Below are 16,831 nucleotides of genomic sequence, written 5' to 3'. Positions count from 1 at the left end.
ACCACCGAAATTGAGCGGTCCTTCTAAACAGCGTTTGTAGCTAAAGAATTACACATACCTCACTTCCGTAAATTTGCTGCACGTTCGGCCGCAGCCATGTTTTCAGCCCAGTCAACTAGTCGGGGTGTGTGAGCTGATTCAACGGCGCTGACCAATATTATACTGTTCCCATTTGAACATCGTCAAGAGTGAAACTGGAACACATTTCCTTACATTTGTAGCTTTTTATTCACTTTTTACGTTGTACATTACATGTTACTCGACTTTTCCAATTCCATTGTCTTCATATAGGCGTCAGTCCAAAATAACGAAAATGGTTTGAGAAAAGAAAAAAAAATCTAGGTGACGGAGATTTAAGTATTTTATTTTGTTTTAATAGTGTCAACCCGCAAAAAGTCAAAACAGATCCTACTCGGCTGACATTCACCTGCTAAAAGACGAAATTGCAGTGGAGCATTCAGTTTACCGGCTAATTACCGACAGATCTAGCAATACCATGCCCGCACACAAAAATAATGCCTTTAATTAAATGGATCGATGATGGAAATGCTGGTTACATAATGCAATATGTGTTTGGGAGCTATCCAATTTAACGATAGGTCCGGAAAGATTGGGGCTTGGCTGCACACATGACGACCAGCTTCGCTTTGACATGCATCGATGCGAGACGACAAATGAATCCGACTGATTAAGCATGCACTCCTAACTGACCGTGCTCGCAACATTTTTGAATAATCAACATCGTAGAAAAGAAAAACTTCCCTTGTATAAGTGCTGAAACTTGACCAATATATGATCAGTACTGGTACATTCAAATACAAACCAGATATTTGCATAAGCATGTAAATGTGTACTTCTACAGAACAGTGCAAAAGAAAAAAAAACCAACAAAGTTAATTCCTGAGACAATGTCATTAGTCCCTTTAAAACCTTAAGATTTCCTGACCTTAACTGTCACCTTTTACTCTCCTAGATTCACTGAACAACTGGAAAGCCACTCTATAACAAGCTTCATTGTGATTAATCAATTCCGGCAACAGGTGTCATGGACATACAGTATGTGGTCATTTTGGTCAAGAGGGGAAAATAAAATATGTATGGCATACAGTGGAATTGTAGCTGCACATAAATTCAATGCTCACTTGAGAAATCATAGGACAATACAACAGTGATAACCATCATTTAAGAGTATAGGACAGATTTGTTTCATTGGGACAAACTTGTTTTCTGACATGTTAATTCCGTTTGTCAGCAGTCTAAAGGCTGACTCATTGGTGCGCATGGAGTCCTTTGCTTCAGAGACTTTAGGAAAATAAAATGAAGTGCAAAATAAAAGGCAACTCTTTGCTTTCTGTTGCAGTGCCTAATTAAATGGAGCGTGTCTCCACCTCGATCTTCTCCTCGGACAGCGACGACTCTGCTTCTTGATGACTGATGTTTGGGTGAACTGTCACAAGTGGACCGCCACCATAAATGGAGTGGAGAAAGTTCCATGTCTCTTCAGATATCTGTCCTGAGTCTGCCCCTGGACAGAGACGAAAGCACATGTATGGTCACAGCTGAAATTTCTCTCAGTTTATTGACTGATCCTCATTCAATCCATTCAGATTTACTTATATTATCTTTGAACATGGGAATAACAACATTTGATCAAGGTGGAAAATAATACCTTGTTTTAGAGTTAAATGGCCATTCTTGTTTACAGAAATCTTGGTGTTGTCTACAGGTCCTGGGGGCTCTTTCAAAATAAAAAGACAAATTGTGGAGTAATTACAGTGCTAATAGGTGCCATTATTCAAATTATCACTGATAAATGTTTCAAAGTGCAATTAAAGAATATTAAAATGCCAAATGTTTTGGTCTCACTTTTCAAAAAAATAATATACAGTGATTGTTGCGGACCAAAAGCAAAAATCAAAAGGAGCAAAAGTCAGAGAAAAAACAACTGCAGCAGCGCCAAATGCAAGCTGCTATAAATAGATATGACAATAGTCAGCAAGGAAGGGAAAAGGAAGGAGTGCAAGAAGCTCAAATATGTTTTGACACTTCATTTTTCTGGAGCAGGTGGAAACCCCCAATCCAGGGACCAGACCAAATTATCGGAAGATAAATTAAAAGATCAAAAAAGGAGCAATACATTTCAATACATGCAAACCCCTTTTGGTAGGAGTTAATTCAAGCATTGCTTTGCTGTGTTCTCTGATGTGAATGTTAGGATCAGGTGACAGAAGAAATGTTTCAATAATTTCTTGAGGTGGAAAACGAGCATATCCAATTACCATTGTCTTTCCCTTTGACAAATCCCTCCCACTCACGAAACCACTGCATGCTGATGCAGTATATGACTGCTGGAGACTCGTCCTCCTGGAAGGCCTTGTTCAGCTACACAGAAATGAGAGGCCAGAGGGAGAGGAAATGGGGGAGGAGTAACCCGTAGAAAGAAGAGGGAAAGGTGAAGAGAGGGTGAAAGAATTGACAGGAAAGAAAAAGTTAGCATTTTGATTTAATAGGGACAGTCTTAACACAACACTGAATGGATTTCATAATTCTCCCTGGTACTATTTATTGTATTTATTTTTATTTCACTTCTGGATTGCTGTTGCTGTGGACGGCAGGTCCCAGGCAGTTATTTTTGAGAAAAAGATTTAAAAATTCTTGGAGCTCCTTGGTCCACTTTTATCTTCACACACACACACACACACACACACACACACACACACGCACACACACACACACACACACACACTAATAGGCAAATGTGCCTTTTTCCAAACATGCTGTTTTTTTCATCTCTGTCTTGATGACATCAGCAAGTTTCATACTGCAGTGATGCAACAGGCTCGACAAATCCAGATGACATAGGAAAACGCATCCCCACTGTTACATGTGTATGAATAAACACGTGCATACACACCTCTTCTTAACAGCTGAGCAACTATACAAACTGCAGTAGTGTTTGTTGCAATGCTTTACTAATAAGACTTTCAACAGGGTCACACCTCTCAACAACTACTGTCTTGAAGCCTATAAGCAAATGAAATACAATGCCTATACACCAATAGACACTTATATCCAAAAGCCTCTATTGGTATAAAACACTACAAAAGTAATATTTATAGCTAAGATTTATAATACTCTTGCTAAAGATCCATATTCCTTGTTGTTAGTGAGCATATGATTAGAAGGCTTACCCTGACAAACATGTCAAGCTCTGATTTACGCCGTTTCTCAAATTTTTCTATCTCCATCTGACATGTGTGGCAAACATACAGGTGGTTGACAGCTGGCCCGCCTCCGTACCTGCAGGGAGTGGTCCATATGTCACAAACATCAACCTAACAACAGAAGTTGTACTGCAAACTGAGACAACAGTCTTTGTTGGCATTGTTATTGTACTTACTTGCTGTAAAGATGATCCCACACATTTTGTGGCAGCATTACTATTAAGTCATCAATGAATGATGCTTTGTTTGGTGGTACACCTGATGGAAAGAGCAAAACATCTAACTTAGACATTTGAAAAAATGTGTAGATGCCACATAGGTTTACAATAGGATACACTCTGGCTATTGAAATATCTTTTACTGACTACTACACATTGTAATAACACTTTGCTCCTTTGTCAAAAAACCGGAGCAAGCTCGAAGGAGGCAAATGCAAAGGTCCGGAGGAGAATGGTGCAGAAAGAGATAAGGGCAGTGGCGGGAGGAGGAAAGCCAAGCCAAGGCAGTAGCCATAAAACAGCAGGGTAGCCAAACCTGGTAGGACATTGTCCAGGGAAGATCCCTCAATATGAAGGGACACAACTGGCTAATGGGCTGGAGGGGAGGAAGCAAAGGGGCTTGAAGGCCCAAGACAAATGCCCCAGCTTCATCAGCATTTTCGTTGTTTAGGGATCCTTGGTACAGATAAGGACTTGGAGATGAGAGTTTACCCTGTAAGGCATGGTTATGGAGATTGCCATAACCACCTTCTGATCCAATATCACATTCTAGTCCCAGCCATCAAAGCAGGTGGCCATCAGAGGGACCCTAAAAATCCCCCATCCGTGAGCGGCAATGTAAGCCTGGAAATTTCCTGTGGAGGTCTGTTGCAGGGGATTTCCTGGAAAGCGCTGTCAATGATTGGGGTTAGAGGGACAACCCACAAGAATCTGGTGAATAAAATCTCAAATCACGTAGAGACAGCAGCCAGATCCAGCTGTGGCTAAAATGGAGCGAGCAGTGCTGGGCCAGGCTGGCAGAGGCTCCAAGTAAGCCAAGTCTGAATAAACAGCTCGGATCTCTGATAAAAAACACATAAGGGATCGGCTTCCATGCCAACTACTGCACATAGAATGCTAAATGCAGTGGTTGCAATATTGCATATATAGATACAAAAAGTGACCATATCTTTATTCTCTATTTTGCGGGGATGGGGGGGGGGTCCACCCAGGGAGAATGAGAAGTATTATCTGCAGCAATTGTATTATATAAAGTTTTTACTCCAGCATACTCCTTCTTAAAAGCAAAAATCAGTGGCAAGAGACAGTAGATCCTAAAAGGGTTGCTGTTCATGGACCTCTGAGCCATTTGATTATGATAATTGCACAGACACATACCTCCATGTGAACACAGGAAGTCCGTATTTGAAATAGGCCCTGGCTCTGCAAAGGTCTTGAATTTGTTCAGCCACTGGCGGGAAATGTAGAACTGCAAGAGGCTGGGCTCCATCATGTTGTATAAAACTGATACCCTCCTGCGTTCTTTCAGTGCCTCTTCGTTACTCTTTCTGCAATAAGTAAACTTCTGATTAAACAGAAATTAATAGTAGCTTGTGTGTTGTGAATATGGAAACATGGTGGTTCATCTGAATATCTGAAAGAATTGTACATGTTGTCACATGCCCATTTTTTGATGATTCACACATTTCATTACATTTTTAGCATAAATACAACAAATTAGCATACTTATAGAAGAGCACATATGCCTCGGCATTCTGGACACAGGACTCAGAGACCTCAGTCACTCTATGGTCATCAAACTCGTACCACAGGTTGTTCTCATCATTCCTGCAGTAGGCTATGTAGTGGCCACCTGGGATTAAAGAGAAAAATTATTCAGAAGAGCATAAACCTAATAAGTACTCTAGATAGCAAATATATCCAGTGAATAATGAATGAGGGACACTGGTGGGTGCCAACAGAAGAGAGATCTGCCGACTCACTGCTGGCAGTGCCATGGTGACAGATGACTGAGAGAAGGTCATAGTTGGTGGTCTGGGAAAAGCTGTCTTTAGCCAGAAATGGCTGCAAGTCCAGTCCCTCGAGCGGGAAGGAGACATGGGTGCTTATCTTAGTGGAGAACATTAATTCATGTCTGAATCGCTTCAAGTGGATACAGAGGATCTGCAGCACAGAAACACACATACACATTCCAATTTTGAAAACCACTGGATAATGATAAAAATATTTTTTAATGACATGAAGCGCTCATATTTGTACCTCTGGCAAGTTCTGCATCTTACAAAATTTGACCCCATTTCGTAATCTAAGAGTGAAAGAGATGAGGATAAAATGACTCCAGTTTTCCTTGTATCCATGTGAAATTACTACTTAGGATTCATTAAGTTTTACTCACTTCTTGCATTTTTCACAGCTGTACATATTGTCTCCTAAAACAAAGAAGTTATTTAGACCTCATGTTTATTGTTTGTGCTGGTAGAGCAGATTTACAGCCCCTGGTTTACCTTTGAGTTCATCTCTGGCAAAGAAAGCTGCAAGACAGTCCTGTAGTGTAACTACAGGCCCCCAGAACCAGCTGAGAATAGAAAAAGAGTTCTGAAATTAAGTAAAAAACTTAAAGCTTCTAGTGGTAATGCAAGCAATAAATCCATATTATAAAAATACCTCTTTATGTATTCCATAACAAATGCAATCCAGCCCTGTGGGGCATAAGCCTCCCCACATGAGCCAGCTTTAACCAGAGAAGTCTGGTGTGTGGATGAATGAAGCTTGGCCAAGTCTTCCTTCCCTGGGATGGGCAATGAGATATCCTGGAAGTTCTCCAAGGTCACAGACACCTGGCGGCAAGAAATACAGGCTGTCAAGCTTCATCTTTGGTCAAAAGGCAGTGCAACTTTACATGCTTCTATAATAAGAGCTCCTCTTCATTAGATCTTTTTGTTTTAGTCTGTTAACAATAAATGTGTTTGCATGCACATCTAAATTGGACTCCACTTCTCATTCAATTGGCATGAATAAATTATGCAATTGGACTCTGTCTACAAAGCAGTTTACAGCACTAAGCAAGCTATCTGGGAGTGTTAGTCTGGCTTTCAGTTCTCTGGACCAATTTTAATTGAGCTAAATGTCTCATTATGCTTCTGCTTACCCTGTCAGCAGCATCAGGTTCAGGTTTCCTACATAGATGGGTTTCATTGTTCATGTTTTTGCGGACTGTCGTCCTGTTTATACCACAGGTTCTCTATGCAACTTTCTGCTTAAATGGTGGGCAATTGCAATGGTGGCGCATGGCAATTTTAGCAGCCTCTCATGTGCTTCTCTGTGCAACTTTCTGAGTTTAAATCAAAACGACGAAGAAGGGCAACATTCTTTACTTCTATTTACAGTCAATCACTTTCAATTCAATTAGAAAGTGATGCAAAAAGACGTAAAACAAGACATCGCTTGATCCAATAACAAACCGAAAACACAGTATGAGCGAGTTGATATTCCATTTGATGTTTAGCTAAAATGGGTCTACAAAGGCTATGGACCAGCTTCTGTGTTTACACTAAATTAAAAGTGAATGAATTTAGATCACCCTGGCCAAAATGTGAAAAGTTCAGAAACAATACAAAGTAAAATCAGAAAAGCGACACCCAGAAATGACGTAGTTTGGTGAACCAATTAGGGCTCCGCTGGCCTGCGGTCCCTCTGCAAAGTCAGAACTTTGGGTAGATGCATGTTGCATCCCTGCGGCATTCATAGATGATGCAATGCAGATGCATAAGGATAATGAGACATTAAGGCACCCACATGCATATTATGCAATCAAACTAACACAGGAATACGGTTTTCTTGCATGCATGTAAATGCACTGAATGAGTTGGAGCAGTCAGCTAATCAACATGGTGGATATTCATATTGTTTTTGATTTTTGGGACTTTTAGATTATTTTTGACATGAAGCCATCAGTGCTCCCTATTCCTGTTAATGTCATCCATTCAGTGACGTGTACACACTAACCCGATCACAGGTGAGGCACTGAACAGAGCTGACAATTGTTCCATCAAACACATCAGAGACAACGCTGCGATATTTCTTCTGATGCTTGTTCTTTGGTTGGGAAAATGTGGTCACTGCTGTGAATAAGAAAGAAATAAAGCAAAACTGTGCAGGACAACTCAGATGTTACAGCCTCTGATTAAACAAAAATACCTTTCTTGTGTGCAGGGTTTAGGCTATGCCATCCTGAGGCAGTTTTTGGTGGGCTGCTTGACAGTTTAGGAATGTGTCCCTCCATCAGGACTGGACTCTGTGGTTTTGTGATGTTGGACATCTGGATGTCTGGGAAGGGATCATGTAGATTGATCCAAACAGGAAAAGTTTAATCCCATTTAAATGTGAACTTTTTGTCAATGTAAAACTCAAAAAAGAAGCAGAAACACACATTTAAACTTAATTTTTCTGTAATTGAAGAAACCCAACTACCGCTTTCACACTGAAATTGGCACATTAATGTGGGATTTTGTAATGCATCTCAACCACCTTTGATTGGCATTTAAGCATTGTATATATGCTTGATATCAGTGGACGACGCAGAAGCTAGCAAGCTGGAGACACCCAGGGGGCTTCCAAATGCGGAGTGGCCGTATATTAATTTGCAAAGTTCATAAAAAGGCCACTCACTGCGGATGCCAGTATAACGATAAATAACACTGCCCGTAATTTGCTACTGAATTGCATTTTCTCCAGGGAAGCTGAGCAGCTTACAGAGCTCGTGATCTAGTCACGCCGCTGTCGTGGTCAATTAAAAACAAGTATCACCACACAAGCTCTAGGTATAAAGATTTTCCCAAAATGGTGGGTTTTTCTGACCATTATGTACTTTAAATATCATGAAGTTACACATTTGATTTAGATGGCTGAATGGTTGAAAAAGAGTGAAAAAAATCTCTGCCCTTCACAGATCAGTCTCTTTTGATAGAATGTCCAGTGACAAAATCAGAACATGTCAGGTTGGTAGGCCAATGACATTGGGTCATTTAGCAGGACCACGTGGGACAGCTTTCATATTGCCAGCGAAGTGAGATGAGCCTCTCATTTCTGAACCTAAATGCTGTGACTATCCTTTCACAGTGCCAAAAACACCCTTCATGCAGTGTGAAAGGGCTGACCTCTCCATAATTACCTGATGCTCTGCCCTGGAACTTCATGGCTCCCTGGCAGCTGATGATGGGTGTGGTCTCAGTTGTGGTATCAACATCTTTGTCCATGTCCACTCCAGTGCCTCCACCCATAACACTTTGGATACTGGAGCGGTATAAATCATTGATCATGTTTTTCTCCTTTTGCCATTCCTGGGTGGCATGGATCTCATCTTGCTCAGGAATAAGCATCTCTGCCTCATTAGTGTCGTCTCTCAGCATGTTTCCAACACGGACCTCACTATCAGCCCGCTCGCTACTGTCACAGGACTCGCATGACTGGAAATCATCTGACTGACTGTGATTGTCTTCCTCTGGGTTGCCGTCTATCATGGCTGTATTGGAATGCCCATAAGGCTCTGTCATTGGTTCTTTCAGCTCCTCATGAAGTTGATCCATCAAACAACGCAGAAACTCCTGTGAGTCCTTGCAGCAGAAGGATAATTTTGATATATAAATTAGTAAAAGCAGCAAGTTTATTCAGTTTATGAGAATGTATGAAACATATTTCCCACAATTAAAAAGATGTCTCATTTCATTCACAAGAATGAAACATGTTTTCTTGAACAATGAGGGTGTGCTCAACTTTTAATCAGCTGCGGTCCAGCTTTGTCTTCCTCACTTACAAATCATACACAAATCATGTTCTATTTTGCTGCATGTCCCCCTGCTGGTTAAATTTATTATTAGAATTGACAAATATTTCACAGTATATCAGCAGAGTATTACAGTTTTTTCCAATTGCAACACACTAAAATGACAGGCATAGCACAATTACTTAAAGCGACACACAGAAAGCAAAACCTCTTCTCAAGTACCCAAATCTCTAAATTCATTTTCTGCATTATACAGATTTTTCATTTTAAAATATTAATGTTACTGTTTTAGCAACTGTAAAAAATAATAATAATATTAATTTAATGATTTGCCAGAGGAAAAAATCAGATTAATTTAACCTAGAATTAAAAGCCTCAACCATGCCTTTGAAAGCACATGTGACTATGTGTAACCTATTTTATATTAAATGTGTTATATGGCAGTAAACATTAGTATCTGCAATGGCTTACTTGTTGAGAGTAGCCACGAAACATTGGGTTTATTGCCTTGATCCCCTGGAATAAGTTGGTTGGGACCACATAGGACGATCTGCAGTGTGAAAAAAGGACACAAAATGTGTGACGTCTAATGTTGAAATCAAGCCTGGCTACAACAGAAATGGGTCTCTGGTGAGGATTTAAAATAAACTTGCGGTGAAACACAAAACAAAAGCAAATAATCCAAGTGTGCACTACAAGTCTTTTCAAACCCAATTAGCCACAAAATCAAAAAGATCCAAGAAAACAACAACGGCCCACCTGTTCTTGTGCCACAGGTCTGACACGAGTTTCTGGTAGCTTTTGCACAGTGCAGGCTTCTTGTCTGTTCTCACCATTCCACCACATTCAAGAAAGAACTGTGTCAAGGGTGGGCTACAGTTGGAGAGGGAGAAATAGCATGTGACAAAAAGGGGCCATATTCAGGACATAACCAATGAAACACATTTATTCACAGGCTGAATATTGAATATTAAAAGTTACATTGTGGCATGCACAATTTGGGTACTCCTGAAATTCCTATTAAATTGATGGTTAAGTAAAAACTTGCTGTGTTGTGTATTAATTGCCAATTGTTTCTTGAATTTTCTTCGAGGGTTTTCTTTTTCATTAGGTTCCACTGCAGACACTCTTTAATTTCTGTCCCAACTTCCCTCAGCTTTAGACTCCACAACAAATATTCTGTTGTGATATAGAAGTCTGAATAAACAATTTATCAAAATGGGAAAATATGTGGGTCAGAATTTGCAATCTAAATCATGTCCCAAAAATAGAAGGAAGTTTCACATACTGCCAGAATAAGGGAACTTTAGTGCTTTGATGTCTGTTTTTGTGAGTGTTGATAATTTGAGTATCCGTCAGGTCATTATTCAGCTCAGAGTTTTCTGCTATCAAGGGAAGAAATAAATTTCTGCATAGTTTCCCTCAGTTTTATAAAGTTAGAGGATGTTGGGTGTCAACTGAATAAGTTACCTACACTTTTCTTTATTTTCTATTTATTTAAACGAAAAATGCCATGAAACCTTGAGCTGTGTGAGGATTTTATTATTCACAGAAATTATGAATAATTATATTGTGATAAAAATGAATGCAAATTCCAGTCTCAATATTTTTAAGGTTAAAAATCAGCTGGGACTGGATTTTTTCTGGCTGTATTGATAAAAGCACTCACTGTATCTTTGATTGTTCATACAGATGGATGCAAAAGTTTGGCAACACAAGTTTGGCGACACTGTCAATGACAACACTTAAGCAATCGGATCTCCTTTGTTTGAAGGATTTTCATGCATTTTTTCCACAAATGACTCCTGGACTGCAATTGACGTTTCAGTCAGAAAATGAATGGGATTTTAAGTGGACGTAGAGATGTGTTTTGGATCAAAATCCATTTGTATTAGCTATTCCTAAATTACGGCAGCTTTTTTTTACAAACATGTTATATTTACTTCCAGAATTTGTTGATATTTTATTAAAGCAGATGCGTGGTCACTGTAATATAGTAAAGTAGCTCTGCGTATCAAAAGAAAAGTGCAAAGGTCAAAGAATGAGAAGTCAGTTCAACAGAGGTCTTACCAGTTGGACAGGGCCTGGAGGGCAGCATTCATGTAGCATGTGTTGCCAATGTTTTTCAGCCCTGTCAGACCTGAGGGAGGTGGTAAATGCCAGGGAAATTAAGACACACCACTCTAATGATTGGAAAATAGAAAGTCTACACATTTAAAACATTCTGCTTTAAACCTAATAATTAAAAGAAAATGATTAATTAAGCGACTAGCACAAAGTGTAGCAGGTATAGTCCACTAAATTACAGGAAAAGACAGAGAACAATTATCTTCGCTAACAATAGAAATGTCATCCTGTCTTTTTGTATCATTCAGACCTTTGGCACGCAGGTCATCCTCTTCCTCTGTCTCCATGTCCACGTCTTCACATGCTCCACTGGTAGAAACCTTTAGAGAGGTTGGGCTCCTAGCCATCCTGTTATCATCCTGGAGCAGTCCCAGTTAAAAAAAAATGCACAGATTGTGTCCAATATTGTTCAAGTTTAGTATAACCATGAATCCAGACACCAAATAAATATGTCATTAGATATATTCATCAATTTGAGGTTGAAGGTCATCACATGCTGTTAATCAAAATAAAAGAATATCGATGAGAGTGGTTGGTGGTGAGAAAGGCTTTTTTTTCTGGGCCTAAACACTGTCAGGACTGACCTACAATTATGAAATTGCATTTATTTTTTGCAATTAAATTGTATTTATTTTATTCCCAACAGTCTATTCTCTTCATTTCTTAGCTTTTCTATTGGCTGCTCTGCTTCCAGTATGCTTATGTGGAAGTTAGATTTTTTTGTCCCATCAGATTTCAGCCTGTATGTGTTGCTAAGTCAACTTAATAAGCCCAAGTGCTTTTTGGGTTGTGTTTGAGGGTATATAATGTTCCTGTCCATTAGCGTGTTTCCGACATATCGGATAAAATTCCCAGCTACAACCTTCTCCAGGTTGACGCAGAGCCACAGAACCCTATTGTATTGTAGAGGTTTGGGTTTTTCTTAACTGTAGTTCCTGCTATAGTAAAAATGTGATCCACTTTCAATACACGAAAGGCCTCTTTCAGTAATGACACATCTTTTTACATTGTATGTTTATATAGTATTGATGATTTCTATAATTATGATGTGTTAGCAGTGATAAAAGATTAAGTTGGGTCAAGTCCCCACTGAAGGCACAGCTACCAAATTCATACCAGAACAGTGTGTACTAAAGACCAAATTTGATCTAGCTGGCTCCTACCTGACCAGGATCCTTTGGAGATGGGAGCACTTCACCACTGACATGAAGAGAATGGGGTCCAAGTTTACGCTCCAAGAAAACCTCCTTGCTGCAAGCGTAACACCACACACGAAGTGTTGTAAGGTTCACTGTAAGGTTGTGCCTCGTCTCCTACAGAAACAGAAAGGGGCTGTCAGTGTGGGTGAGTTAGGAAGTACATGTAAAGCTGTTTTTAAACTAAACACACAAAGTATGTTGTAGGCTGTGGAGCAGGGCAACAAGCACAAGCAAGTACACAGCAGTTGGCAGAGTGGTGGGGACACTGGCACCAAGAGACAGGACATTTGCAGAACACAGTTACTTTTCTCCCAAAATCTCAGTATTTGACACATTAATCAACAACAAACCTGTAAAAACTGCTACTTTCCGGGTATGTGTTTTTAACAGCTTTGCCACATATTTAACTTTAAAACAAAATATTCATCCATGAAGCAAAATAAAATATAAAACATGGGAGGCTTGGAAGCTCCACATCACTCATGCTTTACACCTTGTTCTTTGTGTTATCTCACAGCACAACATGGACTGCACTGTTACGAATGCTCCAAGTCTGAAGCATAACAAGCTTATCTGCAATGGCCTGGCTGTTTTGCTAACCTCTGAATTGTGCACGCAGGGTGGCTCTGTAGCTTAAAAACATCATCAATCCCATGTGTAGTCATGCTGATGAGAGACATTGAGCTGACTCCAAATCTATGTGGCGAAGCTCTCACTTCGGTAACACCATGCCTGTGATATGGGTATGGCTTGCACTTCCAGTATGGCTCCAGTATGCAGAAAAGCTGGAATCCCGAACCTTCAACCACAGATAGCGGCTGGATATCCAGGGCAATATACCGGTACTCAGCAAAAGTAAATGTCATTTTGACCACAGGTGGGTGGTCTCTGGACAGTTTCTCCGACTTAGTCAGCATCTGTGGCATTGTCTCTTGACAGTGTCATGAGTAAACTCCTTATATTCTGGGTAGGGATGGGTACTGACATTTGGTTATAAGCAGGAACTGAAATAAATCTATTAAGTAGGGTGTACCCATAAAAAAATATTTTAGTTCTGTTTTTCGGTTCCTAAATGCACTCATTTTGCCCAACTGCTGCTTATGGATTTTGGATATCTGCTAGGACTTGTCTGTTATACGTCTACGTCACATGACGCTGCATGTTGTCAACACGGTAGACCTGCAGCAGACAGTCGAGCTAGTGGGAGCTAGAAGCAGGTACCAGCAACAGGAAATGGACCAAGAAAAGCAGTCAAAGGTTTGGCTTCATTTCAATCGAGAGATTGGTGATTCCAGTGACTTTGAGAAATGAATGTTACCAAAGAGGTTACACTTCCAACCTAACAACAGTGAAGACTGCGCAGCAGTGAACTTAAGGAATGTGTGGTGTTTGATGTCCTGCAATGTCAGACAGCTGCCCCTACAGAGTCCTGCCCTGAAAGAGGCCAATGAGCCAAATGACCAAAGACAACATATGGAGCGTCACCAGGCTGTGACAGTTTGTTGTGAGAGGACTTCATCCTTTCTCAGTGGTCCAGTCTTTGTCATTCAGGTAGTTTTAATAATGTAATGAATAAACCTGTCCAGAATTAAATCAAAACAAATCTGTTAAACAGAATGTACATGCTGCAGTGCAGATAATAGATATTTTATAATAATCTTAAATATTTTAAGATTTAGGTTGGAAATAGATTAAGTGTAAGGTTGTATAATAGAGTAAAAGGTTTAATGCTTGTAAACTTGTACAGTAAGTTACTATCATTTTGAATCTTTGTCTGCAGGGAGATGGCCTGGACTACGAATCCAAACTACACACCTCCCCCCAGAGGTACTTTACAGTAATTGGATTCTTGCATGGTACAAGGTGGAAATGACAGTGCAAAGTAGCCACAACAAGTGATGGTTGGACAAGCATGACACAAAACCACTATCTTACAGTACAGGTACATTATATCTTAGAGGGAGGGCTGAGACAGAAGGGTCCCCATACAAAAGCAGTCAACAAGCAGGACAAGTGGTGGCTGATTAGTGACACTACAAGAATATGACATAGTTAATAAAATCGCGGCTGTCACTGTTGACAGTGCAACAAACATGGATGTGGCAATAAAAAGGATAAAATTGATCAGAATCGCCTGTTTTGCACTGTTTTCTACTTTGTTTCAGTGTATTGATGAGTACTCATGCTTGATCTGATTAAAATTTTAATGCGTTTAAACCATTTTCAGTCGAAAATGACTATGAATATCTTTGGTAATGCATTTCAGGCTGTTTGTTTGACCTGGTAGCGACAGGCAGCAGAAGCAACCGATAAAGAGGGAAGATGCTAAACAGCACGTCGGCCCTTTCGAGGTACAAAAACCCCAAGATTGCACATTCAACTGACAAAATATAATGCACACTCTACAAAGAAGGAGTTTTCTTTTCACTGAGGCACTTCCAACTTAAAATACCGCATTAATGCGGAGTGTAAGTTAGCTGGGGATTCTGCTAGCGCTTCAGCTAATGTGTTGTTGAGTCAGATCACCCAGGACACTACAGTTGCTGTACCCAAGCCATTTTAGCATCTAAAGTTAAAGCTTGCAGAAGCTCTCTCACCTGGGAATGCACGGTGCTGTGGTCAGCATGAGATTCTCCGCAGCCAACATACATGCAGCCATTCTAGGGAAAAACCAAATGAGTATATTTCTGCTATTATAAAGAGTTTAAAGGATCTTCAATGTATTTTCTCACTTTGAGCAAGCATTTTTCTTACCTCCAAGCATGCCCACAAATTTGGTCCTCCAACTTTACAATCTTGGCACTGTCCCTGGAAACACAATAATCCACAATTTTGACCCCATTTGCAAACTAAAAATAATAGAGGTTCAATTGCCTTTAAATGCAAACAAAGGAATTTAAAATGAGTCACACTTTTAATAAATGTAAGGATCTTGGAGGAAATGTCAATGCTTTACTAACACTGTCAGATCAAATGCTGAAAAAACTAAGGACAGTGTTAAAGGGGAGGAGGGTGATTTAAGGGTTACATACGTGGGATTTCTGAATAAGTTCCTCCTTAGTGACCTCTCCTACACAATCCAAATGGGGACAATCACAGCTGGACACTGGTGCCATAGCTAAGTTTACAAATCTGAAAAAAGAGGTTTCAATGAGAACATTAAATTCAGATATCCTTCAACATTCAACAGTAATATGACTGCAACAGACCCTTCCTAATGCAACCTGAATAAGCACCACACAACTTGTCTGAGAGAAAAAGCAGAAACAGGCCTTTTGTCATTACGCCACAGCTGTCATCAACTCCTGGGAAATCAGCAACATATATATAAACACACACGTGTGTGCGTGTGTGTGTGTGTGTGTAATCCTAATGTTATCCTTTTGTACTGATTACTGAAAAGTGTAACCAAGTAAAAAGAAGATTAAGACAGCTATTATGTACAACTGTAGGTTACACTGGTGCAAAACTTTAAAGTTAAATCAATCAATTCTTTGAGTCTCCAATATTAAGACACTATTACAACTGCTTATAACAGACATTGTAATAATTTATTCAACTGGTAGATTAAGCCCACCCACAGCTATTGGGCAAAGGTAATGTAATAAATGAACTGGGTGATCCACAAAGAGGTGCTACAATTGGGGCGTTGCCACAAACCGGGCGATGGACAAGAACCGATGCTCCGGGAGACACGCCAAACTAGCACGTTGCTTTAATTAGACATGAAAATATATTGTATTTAAAGGGTAATACATTGTTATATTGGTTATTACAATAATAGCATTTTAATAAGTGGCCCATTAATAGCAGAAAATCACAATTGTCAAGCAAATGCAGCTAATAGTGCATGGCAGCTAATGAAATGCTAGGCAAATGTAGCCGTGCAGAATATTCCCTAAAACGTAAAACTGTCCTGCAAATTATCTAGCGGTGCTACTGGAAAAAGAGAGGCAACCGATTATGTTGTGGTAGCAATCTATAATAGTTACAGATAGTTAAGGCCTTGGCCTAGTCGACTGTTTAAATTGATCTGTCAAAACCGTGGCGAAGGAATGACAGCGTCACGTAGTGATTAGCAACCGTTCGCAGATAACGTTTGTCTATTTGGAAGATATTGGAATCGTTTTCCTTGTAGCCCAATTGCGTTTATGTAACCACATCGTAGATTTTCAGTGGATGAATTTTGGTATTATATAGTCATGTCGCTAGTAGCATATAAGCTAGCTGCGTTAGCCAGCTGACGTTCCCGTATTACATGGTTATCACGGTTGCCAAAATGACTTCATCTAAATGACCAGCAGCGAAATAGCTTTGAAAAACATGTGTCGTTTCCTACCGGTACAAGGACAACAAACAACTCCCTTCAAGTAGTTTCAGTCGTAGCCACAAAAAATAGCATTAGTATGATGATGTAGACATATTTAAGACCATTCTGATGACAGTCCCTGGACCTCGGTGTGGTTGCTAACGTTACCGGCGACTCCGCCTCTTTACTTT

General features: G+C 39.9%; 2 protein-coding genes and 1 long non-coding RNA gene across 4 annotated transcripts in view; 1 reads left to right on the top strand and 2 right to left on the bottom strand.

Annotated features, from left to right (window-relative positions):
• Positions 1-296, bottom strand: part of zzz3 (zinc finger, ZZ-type containing 3) — a 17,313-nt gene extending 17,017 nt beyond the window's left edge. For both annotated transcript variants that reach the window (XM_057056656.1, XM_057056659.1), the window contains exon 1: positions 59-296. The gene's annotated coding sequence lies outside the window, so the exon portion shown is untranslated. The remainder of the gene's footprint in view (positions 1-58) is intronic.
• usp33 (ubiquitin specific peptidase 33) lies at positions 205-16,831 on the bottom strand. The gene is made up of 24 exons (XM_057056660.1): positions 16,671-16,831; positions 15,364-15,463; positions 15,086-15,139; positions 14,929-14,991; positions 12,296-12,445; positions 11,383-11,491; positions 11,076-11,145; positions 9,765-9,878; positions 9,477-9,555; positions 8,394-8,835; positions 7,421-7,549; positions 7,229-7,344; positions 5,888-6,060; positions 5,728-5,798; positions 5,619-5,652; positions 5,483-5,528; positions 5,206-5,386; positions 4,949-5,075; positions 4,601-4,770; positions 3,401-3,482; positions 3,192-3,300; positions 2,280-2,382; positions 1,670-1,738; positions 205-1,525 (listed from the first exon to the last, which is right to left on the bottom strand). The coding sequence occupies exons 2-24, from the start codon at positions 15,445-15,447 to the stop codon at positions 1,368-1,370; spliced, it is 2,733 nt and encodes a 910-aa protein (XP_056912640.1). The 5' UTR covers positions 15,448-15,463; positions 16,671-16,831; the 3' UTR covers positions 205-1,367.
• Positions 12,786-16,046, top strand: LOC130538770 (uncharacterized). Its single transcript, XR_008953977.1, has 3 exons — positions 12,786-13,588; positions 14,112-14,158; positions 14,598-16,046. It is a non-coding gene; the product is annotated as an uncharacterized LOC130538770 (long non-coding RNA).

This window comes from Takifugu flavidus, chromosome 15, assembly GCF_003711565.1.
Source record: "Takifugu flavidus isolate HTHZ2018 chromosome 15, ASM371156v2, whole genome shotgun sequence".
NCBI classification, from domain to species: domain Eukaryota; kingdom Metazoa; phylum Chordata; class Actinopteri; order Tetraodontiformes; family Tetraodontidae; genus Takifugu; species Takifugu flavidus.
Note: the sequence above shows the minus strand (reverse complement) of the source record. Positions and strands in the feature narration are given on the sequence as shown.